This window comes from Nelusetta ayraudi, unplaced genomic scaffold (genome assembly GCF_046127955.1).
Source record: "Nelusetta ayraudi isolate G7.1 ecotype Tasmania unplaced genomic scaffold, CSIRO-AGI_Nayr_v1 ptg000005l, whole genome shotgun sequence".
In the NCBI taxonomy this organism is placed as follows: Eukaryota; Metazoa; Chordata; class Actinopteri; order Tetraodontiformes; family Monacanthidae; genus Nelusetta; species Nelusetta ayraudi.
Window position 1 is genome coordinate 6,172,789 of NW_027466055.1, and position 12,609 is coordinate 6,185,397.

General features: G+C 48.8%; 1 protein-coding gene across 4 annotated transcripts in view; it reads right to left on the reverse strand.

Annotated features, from left to right (window-relative positions):
- Positions 1-12,609, reverse strand: part of cd276 (CD276 molecule) — a 72,682-nt gene that overhangs the window by 43,710 nt on the left and 16,363 nt on the right. For all 4 annotated transcript variants that reach the window (XR_012929500.1, XR_012929499.1, XM_076051602.1 and 1 more), the window contains exons 3-4: positions 6,617-6,967; positions 4,194-4,490 (exon numbers count right to left, since the gene is read on the reverse strand). Coding sequence is in view for 2 of the 4 variants with exons in the window: in XM_076051602.1 (XP_075907717.1) it covers positions 4,194-4,490; positions 6,617-6,967 (648 nt within the window). In the remaining 2 variants the exon portion in view is untranslated. The remainder of the gene's footprint in view (positions 1-4,193; positions 4,491-6,616; positions 6,968-12,609) is intronic.

The following is a 12,609-nucleotide window of genomic DNA, read 5'->3' on the forward strand; positions in this document are numbered from 1 at the left end:
AAATTGGACGAGGAGAGGGTGGCACGTGCGCTTCTTCGTGTACCATACCAAACCCCTTCCTCCCCCGCCAAAAAAAAAAAAAAACTCATCTCTTTTCGGGGGAGAACAAAGTAGGGAATTTGTCAGTGAGACAGTGCAGCCCATCAGGCCAGGTGGGGATGTGTAATCTTGCAGAGCAGGCGAGCAGACAGGCCACGGTTCATTTGAGGACTGAATCGGCTCCCTTCCATCACCGGGCTGTTCATTAATACAAGCTGTTCCTGTGGGTCTCCCTGCACCTAAAGCCTTTGCCAGCCCGTGCAGAAATCAATCAATAATCCCAGAAAACTCAAAAAAAAAAAAAAAAAAACCTACACAACCCATTCCAGGGCTCGGCTTAAATAATGACGGCTTGCTGCTACTAACGTGAGCGCGATTGCGTGAAAAAAAAGACAAAAAAAAAAAACAGACAAAACCTGCGGGTGTCTCGGAGGCCGTCCGATGAATGCAAAACGCACGAGGAGAGGCGAGCGCGTGTTGCCGGCAGTCTGGATGTCTTTGGTTTGGCTGTGAAATCGGTGGCGGTGGGATTAGCATGGACGGCGGTTTCACACGGCGCCGTGCTCAGTGAGGGTAAAAGGTTCATTTTCTCAATATTAACCTTGTCAAACTTCAGCTCTGTCCGGGGGACATTTGTATTACTGTTGCAATTTTTCCAATCAGAAATTGAGGGGTGTGTGAAATTTAGCAGGCCGGCTCCTTCTCTACCTTCCCCCACCGTCCCTGTCTCACTCCCTCCCCGTTTGATTTTTTTCTTTTTCCAACACTGCCGTCCATTTAGAATTTTAAGCAGATTTCACCCGTCCTCACAACAGGATTCTCTCCTCTCTTCCAATGCACTCTGTTTCAGCGACAGACAGCCAGTGTGTTTGTTTTTTTGTGTGTGTGTGTGTGTGTGTGTGTGTGTGTGTGTGTGTGTGTGTGTGTGTGTGTGTGGGTGCGTGTGCGTGTGCGTGTGTGTGTGTGTGTGTCTTTCCACAACTCCAGCTCAGCACACCCTGCGATGCTACTCCAGCAGAAGAGTTCTGCTGGGTCAAAATTAATTAGAGAAGCTGCAAAGCGCATACCAGCTGTTGTAAACAAATGCAAATATATTTTCATTTCAAACAGGTTCCCTTGTATATCGGCACACAAAATTCCACACTGCCTACATCTCTACAAACAGCTCCGAGCAGAAGAGGCAACGCGGTTGTTGGGAGCAATTAGGTCGTTTACACCCAGATGCTGAAAATCACAGTCACAACTTATTTAATGAAAAGGGTTTTTTTGCAGCTTATCCGTCGACAAACGTTGTGCATTTGCGTTTTTAGTTTAACTTGACAAGTTTAACACAAAGGCTGAAACCTTCCTTCTCTGACGGGGTCTTTTTTTCAGACGCCATTGTTCCATGCACACTTAAAATAAACAAAAACAAACAAAACTGTCTTTGTTTGTCTCTAAATTAAAAAGAGTAATGTTATAAATGCAGCCAATTTATAAGGCAGTATGTTGAACTGCTCGTTAACATAAATAGCTACTCGGAGTCTCAGAGTCTCAGAGTTTTCCTGACACTCGGATGACACTTTCCGAGAATTTTTGGAGGTATTGTTTATTGCCCGTTTCTGAGTCCTTGGCCACAATAGACCTCGAGTGGGTGTATTTATTTACCTGGATTTGAAAATATTACAAGATCCATCAAGTTCAAAGTCAAATTTCCGTATTACTATTACTAATTTAAGTATAACTAAACTAAACTAACTTTAAATTTGATGGATAGGTAGAATGATGATATGTCTTGGTCAAAAAGGATTCAAGAATGGCAGTCAGAACAGTTCAATCACGTTTTCATTTGCTTGTGTGGTTCACTGATTGGTTGCTTGAGCCATTTGTCCATCCATTTTCATTTGAACAACACTATTAACAGTTGCCCTACTACTACTGAAGTGACATCTCTTCCAAGATACACTCAAAGAGGTGGACCGCTGCTGGAGAAAAAAGGTAATTGATGTGCAGCGCAAAACAGAACATTAACACAGACACTAAAATTCTGAGTGATTACAAGAACGTCTTAGAGCAAAGCCAAGGTAGAAAAAAAAAAGCACCATCTTTTACCTAAAATGATTTGTGACTTGCCATTTTCCCGGAGTGATTGAAATACCAATACAATCGGTCACACTTTTAACCGCGGCAAAGTAACAGATATCTGGGCAATGGTGTGTCCTGACTCTAGAGACTTCTTATCTTGCAATGTAGGTTGAACAATATCAAAGACACTAAATCTTGGTGCATACTTAAGTATTTCAGGCCAGACGGCTGATATATAAGAGTCTGAACCATGAGGGGGCTACGGTCAGTGGAAGAGTTGTAAAAGAAAGACAAATTGTAAAACTGTCCAATCTGTCCAGATGACCGATAGGGCACGTTTGTGACTTGTCCTTTGAGGAAACAGAAGAGGCTCAAGAACAGACAGGAGTCAATGATGATGATACCATCATATCCGTTTCAACCAAACCTGCTGCGGCCCATCCATCCAGAAAAGGTCAAAGGATAATAGCAGCCAGAGGGTCTTCTAACGCAGCTTCCTTGTCGTCATATCTCACTTTTGCCGGGCGCTTAATACCTTTCCACTCCCCCAAAGATTCCTTCTCGCTGGTTATCAGGCGCTGGTTTGGAAGAGGCCGACCAATCTGTTGGCGAGGCCGCACTCCCTTCGCCGGCCACCGAGCGCGCCCCACCGATCGGCCATCCTGTTTCCAGACAGCGCAGTCATTTCCCAGCCCAGTGGAGCATCGCCACCTGACCTCTGCCTCGACCTCCTCCTCAACAACCCCCCCGCACCCTCATCCCGCCCAGTTCCAGCTCCACCAGCTCCGGCCTAGACAGCAGACTCAAGCCACCTCTGCTTATTTATGAGCCATTTCACACAGTGCTACTCCCATTAGAGACCCAGCCTTGGCACCGCCTTACACGCCACTCTCCCTGCACTTAACACACACACACAAGGAGCGCTGGCTGAGGTCTGCGGGGTGGTGCAGGGCGGGGCAAAGGTGGAGGGCAGTCGGGTTGAAGAAACCATTAGACCTGGAGGAAGTAGCGGTGTCATAGAATAAAATCAAGGCAAACATGTCCATCCGCTTACTGGTGGTAAAAGCTGGTTTTGTCCTCCCAATGCTCCCGGAAGACCGTATTGTTGATTAGAACACACACACAGCAGGTTATCATCAGCAAAACCACTGCATACTGGTGTCATTCAACCGTGCTAGTGATCTGCCTTATTTATTTATTTTTAATTTTGTTTCTTTCTAAACCGCTGGAGCAGAACCTCTCAGAAGAATTTAAACAGGGTGGTAAAAAGCAAAAAGAGACAACAACAGCATTGAACTTGACTGATGGACTGATGTGCACAGGCACGCACCGTTTTAATCGAAAACTATGTATGCATGACTGTCAACAAGATTATACTCTACTCTTAACATCCAAACACCAGGAGAAGGAGCCGGCGAGTGAAAGTGATCTTGTCTGCACTTCACAGAAAAAGGCAGTAAACAAGTTGACCGGCGACGACGTAATCTACGAGTCCGTGGTCGCATTAACACCACATCCAGCACTGCAACGCAACATGCCGGACTCACACTGTGAACCTTCTAGTACTTAAAGTACCAGTGTGTAACATTTAGCCCGATTTATGATTTTGATATTGGTAAAAACTTAATATATTGCCCATAAATACATTCAATATTATATTTCAATAAAGGCAGCCGGTATGGACAATCCAGCCTGCCTGGGATTGTGTTTCGTATTTAGAGTGAATGCTCACGTCTTCAAATAAACCAAAGGAGAAGAAGGTGGACGAGGTATCCAGGTTTGCGTGCGAAGGGCCACCGTAGCTCACTGGCAAACTTGGGAGAGGGAGCGAAAGGGCGCTGCAATCTAAAATGTAACCACTTGATGTCACTGTTTCTTCTCAAAATCTCCAAATAGTACGCACTTCACCTTTAAGATCACGTGACCTACTGAGTGACGGTCAAACCGGTTAGTTCGCGTTGCTTTTCCCATCGGTGTCGGACTGCTAGAAGCAGCACTTGGCACCGACAGAGATTTCAGAAAAAAAAAACAAGTTGGCAAATGGCAAACACCCCCTCTATCGACCCACGACAACAAGACAAGTCACTCACCTGTGACGGTGACGGAGGCGTAGCCCTCCTCGCCCAGCAGTGGGTTGATCACCTTGCAGCTGTAGGTGCTGTTGGGCTCCAGCACCACGGTCAGCATGCTGGTCATCGTGAAGAGCCCCTTCTCGTTGGCCACCAGCGAATTTGTGATATTGTCGGTCAGGTTGCGTCCGCTCCCATCCTGCCACAGCACGTCGGCCTGCGGATAGCCGCCGTAGGCCACGCAGCTCAGGGTCACCTCATCCCCGGGGCGCCAGTTGGATCCAGGCTCCAAAGTTACAACCGGCTTGGAGTAAGAGGCTGAAAAGTGGAAGGGGGAAAGTGAGGAGCGGTAAGGATTTAGAATTGGAAAGTGGGGGAGCAGGGGGGCATAGGTGGGTGAGGGTGGAAGACGGGGGAGGGAGGATAAACAGACACAGAGTGACGTTAGTTAAATTCCCAGCGCTGAGAGTCAGCCCGGGAACTGCTTGACATGATTCCCATTAAATTCTTAATTATATTTAGGGAGCTCAGCATAACGCGGTGCTTAAGGTCTCGCAGACGCAGGCAGCATTGTGGGTGATTGTGATGCCGCATGCCTGCACTCTAACTCCACTTTTTTTTTTTTTTTTTTTCTGAGGAGAGCCAAAGCACTGGGGCCACTTCCAGAGAGGAAATAGGGTGCAGCGACGAGAAGGCGGAGGTCCAGGAGGAAACTGCTGGCCTCGGAGATTTGGGGATGGCGGAGAAGAGCCCAGAAGGGTGAAGGTGAGGGGTGAGTCATACCACGTCTCTCCCACCCTCCCACACCCCCCAGGCTGAGCCTGTTGGTGCCGTGGTGCGTTTCCCCAAGACCAGGCGGCGCACGGCAAACAACGGACGGAGGCTGAGAGTGACTAAAATTAGCCCCCGGGTTCTACGACGCTTTTGAAAAGCGATCCCCTCGCTCGCACAGAGACAGATTTAACCGACGCAGCCGGCCATTTGATTGACGGGGAGAAATCCCGCATCATTTTTTCTTCTTCTTCTTCTTCTTCTCTCTTCTAATTTCAGCAGATGAATTCTACGGCACTGTAAATGCTGGCTAAAAATAGAAAGCCTATAAAAACTAATGCATAAAATGGAACCAATTTGTCAATGCTGGAGACATTGTTTTCCCTTCTCCCCAGCCAGGAGGGAAGAATGTTATTCATTAACACCGCCTAATGCACATCCACCCTCTGAGGGTACGGCAAAGTGTCTCGCAAACAGATATAGAAACTGGAGAAGGGAGAGGGAACGGCACACGGCGTCATTATAAATAAATAAAAGGCTCTCAGCTATGAAGGTGGGCAATGTATTCACGCGGCAGAGAGAATGTTGGCGGCGCCTGATTGACCGTAACAACGGCTAATAATCAAAGTCAGCACATATTGACCATGACAGAGACCACAATCAGCGCTTATTGACCAAAAACACTGCTCAGCAGCCCCGAGGAAACAGTTTATCACCTGTTTAGATTGTGTGGGAGAAGAATGTTCATAAATCACCTCTTCCAGGGGCGAGTGCAAAATACATTTTATTGCATACTATTAGTGTAAATGCGAATATAAGCGCCGAGGTCGGATTACGGGCGGCGCATGCAACAATCAATGCGAGGTGCAAAGCGAAGCTGCGGCGCAAACGTGAGCTTATTTAACCGCCGTTGTCTATTATCTTGTCGATGTATTGAGCGCACACACACACACACACACACACAACAAACAACATAATAACATTTCATTTTCATTTGCAGGATTCTTAAAAGCATTATAATTACCTCATTCCCAAACAAGATGAGCTGTGCGTGAAGTCAGTTGCACCACATTTTGCAAAGAAGACTGAACTTGACTATGACATTGATTATGTCTTACATTTGGCAAAATGGTCAATTCTATAGACCTGTGGTTATGTTCTACTTGTGGTGTAGAGTGTTTAAAAAAAAAAGTCAATTTGCCAGGAGGGAGATGCTTTACATAAGATAAGATCTTGTATCATGGGAAATGTAGGATACCCTTAATGTTTTCTTTTTCTTTTTACATTCAAGATAACTCACTCTAGTGTAACACTTACCTTTGCCTCTTCCTTTAATTTTTATGGACCTGCTACACTAAATTACCTCTTCAATATAAAAGGGAATTAGCCAAAGGGTTGAGCAGATTTAGGACTGCACCTAATCACTGTTATAAAGTAATCTTTTAACTCAATGTGTTTCTAGATCATTTAACACATCATGCAAATGAAAAAGCACCGGAGAACAAATGATGCTCTATATTTAGAGAGGGGCCGCAGCCAAATCTTCCACTCCGTCCATGACTGTGGAGGGTTGTTTTTGTTTTTTCCTATCTTAGCGTCTCCTGTATCTTCTCCATGTGCTCCTTCATCTGTTTCGACAAATGCCACGGACGGACGTCATAGCTCTGACTCACCGGCCACCTGCAGGAGCAAAGCTGCGCTGCCGTAGTCCCGAACTCTGACGAAGCAGGTGTAGCTGCCCTCATCGGCCACGCCCACCCTCCTCAACAGGAGCGAGACGTTGCCCAGGCCCAGCTGGGCGGGGAACAGGCTGGTGCGGTTTACGAAGCCGTCGGCCTGGTCCGCCAGCTGGTCGTGTCCGTCCCTGTAGCCGTGCACGCTGCGCTTGGTGTCTGTCAGCTGCCAGAAGACGGTCAGATCGGACAGGTTGAAGCGGGCGACGGGGCTGAAGGAGCAATTGAGGGTGGCGTCCCCGCCGTGCAGCGCCACCACTGGCTGCTCTGGAACGTTCACTTCCATCAAAGCTACAAAGACATAGGAGGGATGGGGGAGAGACATACATTTTTAAATAAAGGGGGAAAATTATATATATTGCCTTTATACCAACTGGGAAGATGGGCTGTGTTTGGAAATGTTAGAAAGTGGGATGGGGGGAGTCAAATTTGAAAAGAATTCTATGTATATTTATATATTTGGCAGCCTTCACTCTGTCAATCTGATATGCCAAACAAGCACCAATTGCCACCTAGGCAGTCTGAAATAGACTGCTGCCATAGTAAACACGGTTCCTCTCAGGTGTTGCGTAAACACACAGGACTCGGTGAATCACAGCTTGAGCTCGATGGATGCTGCGTTCAAGAGCGACACCCACACCGCTGTCGGTCTCTGTCGAGAAACTGTGGCAGTGTGGCATCACTGGTGGGTCAACTTGTTCAAAAGATCAAAGATGTTTGCTTTGGAAATTGATGAATGAATGAACGAGTGTGGGTGTCCGAACACTAATCCGGAGTCAAGCACCAGGAGTCGGGCTGCTGCTGGTGATGGCTTAGTAGAACAGAATGGAAAGAACCACCGGGGGTTGGTTAGAAGTCATTTTCAGCCAAAAGTGTTCAGTGTCCGCCCTGAGACTGGTAGGTTGGTATGGCAATGGTACCCATTGCCTCCCTGCTTGGCACTCAGTATTCAGGGTCGGAATTGGAGGGGTGAAATCACTCAATGATTGCAGAGGGCAAATTTTGCATCCTTCGGGATGTGACAATCGCTGGGACTATCACTTGAATTTGATCTGCTGCTAAACTCTTGAGTGTCAAAGGCTCGAGCTCCACGGCGTCGGATTTTTGTTCCGCGGGCGTGTTGTTGGCGTAGACGAGGGCAGCGATCAAATACGACGCTGCCATAATCACTCCGAGCTGGCAGCCATCTCAGGCCGTCCACAATGCATCCCATAGTTGTCAGCGTTCTCCACTGATCTCTGGCGCCGCGCCGCTCTCTTCCCGAGACACTCATCGGCCTCGCAGGAGAGAAGGAGGGAAAGCGGAAGAAGAAGAAGAAGAAGAAGAAGAAGAAGAAGAAGAAGAAGAAGAAGCTAGTCCCCCCCTTGAGCAATACACTCTGCTTTAGCCTCACACTCCCTCCCCCCTCCAATTGTTGTAATCATAGTGCCACCGCGCCCCTTCTATCCATCAGCGGCTGATGTGGAATCTGCAGCGGCGGCGAGTTGGGCCGCTGCATTCACGACTCTCCCTGTTAACAACAAACGCGTCTTTCACTGGAACGCCAGCGGATGTGGCTAAGCCGGGACTGTTTTCAATCACGTGAAGCAGCCATTCCCCAGCTAGGTGGCCCCCTCCGGCACACCAACCCCACTCACTCAACGACCCTCCCATCCCCCTCACACTCTCCCAACACGTTCAGCTGGAAAAACACTGCCACCTACTGCCTGACCTCGCAAGTGCGTGCAAGGCGAGCGCAGCGGCGCTCGGGATTGCTCCACAAAACGCGCGGCACTCGAGCCCTCCGACGTTTCAGTTTCGTGGTCGTGATGACGCGCAAAGGTGGCGCCAATATCGGATGGAGGGCAGGGAGTAGAAGTGGAGCTGATCGGACTGAGCGATTGGAGCGCCGGTAAACTACGCAAAACATTGTCTTTTTTTTCTATAAGAGGATCCTCAGCCAACCAAGCCACTTCTCACTTCCTGCCCTCCGTCTCCAGCCGTGTGACATCACGAGAAAACAACCAATGGCACTGGGTCCTTTTATGACAGAGGGGGAGTGTCACATTGTTTATCAATGTCGGAACTCTATTATATAAACTTGATTATAGCATTACTGGCATGGCTGCTTCTTTCTATTTATTTTTATTAAATAATAATAAAAACTATCTTGCTCCATAATTTTAACCCTGAACAAATCAAAGCTTTGATACGAATCAATCTCATGGTCCTCCCCCTTTTTGTGTAACTGGAAGAGGGACCCTCCCCTCCCATTTTTTTTTTTTTCCTGTCATCACAAATGCCCCTCGGATGCTATGGTGGGGGAGGTTTATCGCCCCCTCATTGAGGCCACATTCACTCATCCGGCCTGCACTTCAGCAAACAAAAGAGGAAGAGAGCTATCAGGGCGACGCGTGGCAGGAAGCGCCAGCTTTGCGCCGCCGCCATCAACGGAGATAACGGAGCAAAATTCTCCAGTGTGTAAATTATTTTCATTTCTTTGGCCGTCGTTGGAGACGGTCCAACCTTTGGGGTGATGAATGGGTCGCGTGAGTCTTTTTTTTTTTTTTTTGGCAGAGCAGGAGGGTCAGTGACAGACCTCCGCCAGACGTGCACGCTGGAGGGGTAGGGGGAGGAGGAGGAGGAGGAGGAGGAGAGAGAGACAGAGAGACAGACAGAGAGAGAGAGAGAGAGAGAGAGAGAGAGAGAGCAATTAAATCACTCCCCGGGCAGCCTGGGATGACTCACACCACCGAGTTCATACGGAAACGGGGGTCGGGGTGGCCGGAGGAGAGGGGGTGAGGGGGTGATGGGCTGGGGGTGGGGGGGTGAGGGACAGAGTCCAACGTCGAGCCTCACACTTAAAGATAATATCTGGAAACAAGCCGGGGAAGAGGCTGTAGCGCAGCCTCACACACTAATCCCTCAACACGGACCGGAGCCATGTCAGGGAGAGAGAGAGAGAGAAAGAGAAAGAGAGAGAGAGATACAAAGTCGTCTCTCTCTCTCTCTCTCTCTCTCTCTCTCCTTCTACATCTCTTCCTCCTCCTGCCTCCACCGGCTGGCTTTTTTTCCTCACCGGTGACCTGTCATTGGCTCCGGAGCCCCGGGAGAACGCCGCTCCGTACGGCGACCTTGCGTCGGGACGCCTACAGTGTACGTGAGCTCGGAGGAGGAGGGAGAGAGGGAGAGAGGGAGAGAGGGAGAGAGGAACGTGCAGGGGAGGGTGGTGGTGGTGGAGGGGGGGGGGTAGGGGGGGGGCAATGTTTGCATTGCATTGAGGGCAGGAGGGGGTGGGGTGGGTGGCAAGCTGGGCTGGCTGACGTCATGGAAAGAAGTGAGCACCACATGTCCTATTGGTCAGGGTGAAGTAGCGCCAGCCAAAGTGAAGCCGCTGCGCACTTGGCTGCTATGCTATGTATGCTTTTTTTTTTTTTTTTTTTGGAGGGGGTGGGGGGTGGTTGGGGGCTGCTGCTTTTCACAACAAATATCACTCCTCTCGCAGCTCCGCCGCGCCACCGTCCCGCTCAGCTCGGATCTGCTCTCCGCGTGAAAACATTGCAGCGCGCTGAAGCCAGGAAGCCTTTCTGATGAGAGGCGCCGAAACATCGGTGGAGGGGGGGTCATCATGCGGGTGGGGGGGAGGAGGGGGGAAATCTGGCCGCCTTTCGGCGCCTCCGCTCAATAAAGAGATGCTCAGCAGCCGAAGAGGGCGGGCCTGGAGATGTCAGACCGTGGGGGTGGGGGGGGGGGGGATTTACACGCCGCACTTTGTGTTTATGGGGCCTCGGCCCCCGTTGGAGTGCCTGCGAGACAGAGAAAGGCACTTTCACTGCCATGAAAGAGGAGGGGGGGGGGGGAGAAAACTCATTACAGCTTTGCGAGTGTTAGCAACAGGCTCTACTTAGCGGCGTGGCGCAGGGACGGCGGCAGAAGAAGCGTGATTGATCTGCGCACTTCCTCCGTCCTCCTCGCCACGACCGAGGCGTCTCTTCTCGCAGCCAACGGGCCGCGGGATCGGCTCCAGCCGGGTGATTATCGGAGGCGGCTGGCCGACGCTGCGGAGCGTGAGACGGTGGCAGAGCGGGGCGAGGGGCAGGCAGGAGATGAGCGAGGGAGGGGCGCTTGCACAGCGAGAGCAACGCTGTGGGTGAATTTTAACGCAGCGGCCAGCAAACCACCGCCGTCTGTCTCCGCGTCATCCGGCGCACGTGCACGCGAGCGCGTGCTAAATGGGTGCGGCCTGCGTGGGCGTGGAAGGTGTTTCTTGCTTCGGTCCCGTTGGAGCAGCGTAGTAGCAGCGGATGTCAGGGACAGCAAGGAAGTGGTGGAACCGGTCAGATGAGAAGCTGCTTTGATTTATATCAACTTATTCACTCTTGCGGGTGATAAACATAGCTGGACTTTCATCAGCTGCGTTTCCATTGCAGTTTTTTCGCGATTTCTAAAATTTCGACAAAGTACAATTGCGATTTGGAGGCGTTTCCATTGAATGGTGCGAAGCGCATAGGCCGTAAAACTCGTAAAAACGTGCGGTGCTTGCTTTTGTGTGTTTACATTTGTTTGCTGTCAACAACGGATGTTATATCTTTCTCTTTTATTACTTGTAGCTGGTCACGTGACTCCCGTACGTCACGTTCTGTGACGTGTAAATGCAAAGGAAAAAAAAGCGTTTCCATGACACTTTTGCGATACATCTCTACATCTACACCTTTTAGTGATATTTGAGAGTTTTTTCGAAGTTTAAGTGTTTCCAACACCAGTTTTTTTTTTTATGCGATATTTAGGTTTTGCGCAATTCTAGCGGTAATGGAAACGCAGCTATTGAGAGAAGCGAAGAAAACAAAAATGATCGGCCTGGAAAGACGATCGCTGAGCACTTGCGCAGATTTCTATTTGTATTCTGGGTTGAACTCATGTGGTTCGCTGCCACTGCCTACATCTTTATGAGATAAACAGGACTAATTCATTCATGAGATAATCAGGACTAATTGGGGAATATTTTAAAAATGAAAAGAAAAGAAATTGAGCTCGAAATAGGTATTTAACGAGCTAAAAATAAGTTGCACGGTGCGACTCATTAAGAGCTGTGTGCCGTAAGGTGATGTGCGTCCGTTTAGCCCTTCGTTGCTCGTCACCGAAGGCCAGTGGAGCAACAAAATGCAGCACCAGGTGCCGGGGTGTCGTCCCTACAGTTGAACATTCAACACTTGCATGCAACAGCGCGGCGGCTCGGAAACCCCCACTCGGAGACTCAAAGATCAGACAAGCATTATGAAGAAGTGACCCATGAACACAAACCCCTGCAAATACATGACGGGCTTCTCACATCATACCTGCTTTTCTCTGCGCTCTGAAGAGCAATATTCATTTACTCGTGGTTCACTCACATTTTAAACATGCAAATGAGTGTGAGATTGATATTCAAACCAACCAAATGGAGCAAACCTCCTCAGAAGTATAAAAAAATCTTTTGATCATCGTCAATTTTCATCTACAGACAGGGAGGCCGCTTGTGTGTAATGCCAACCTGATTTTGCAGGAAAATAAATTAAGCCTGAATTTACCCCCTGCAGACCAGAAACAAAGCCCGTCATACAGGTTAGTCTGTTTTCAAAATAAATGTTAAACGATTGTTGCTAAAATCCAATGTTCATTACGAGATGCAAAAAAAGTGAGGAGCACCATTTGACTTTAGGCTGTGCCTCTATGACACTAACACTGCCAGGTAGTTGTAGCCTTCGACCCAGATTCATATACAAAGAGCCAAAGAGCAAGAAAGAAAAAAAAATGCTTGTACTCCAATACAGTGGTGTACAGTGGAGCAGCCAGGTAATCATGAGCACAACCAAGAAAAGGGAGATTACAGAACACCTGCGGTACAAGATAATGATACCTAGACCCTCTGTTTTCAACACACACTGTGGAAGATATTTAAAGGTTTAAATCACTCA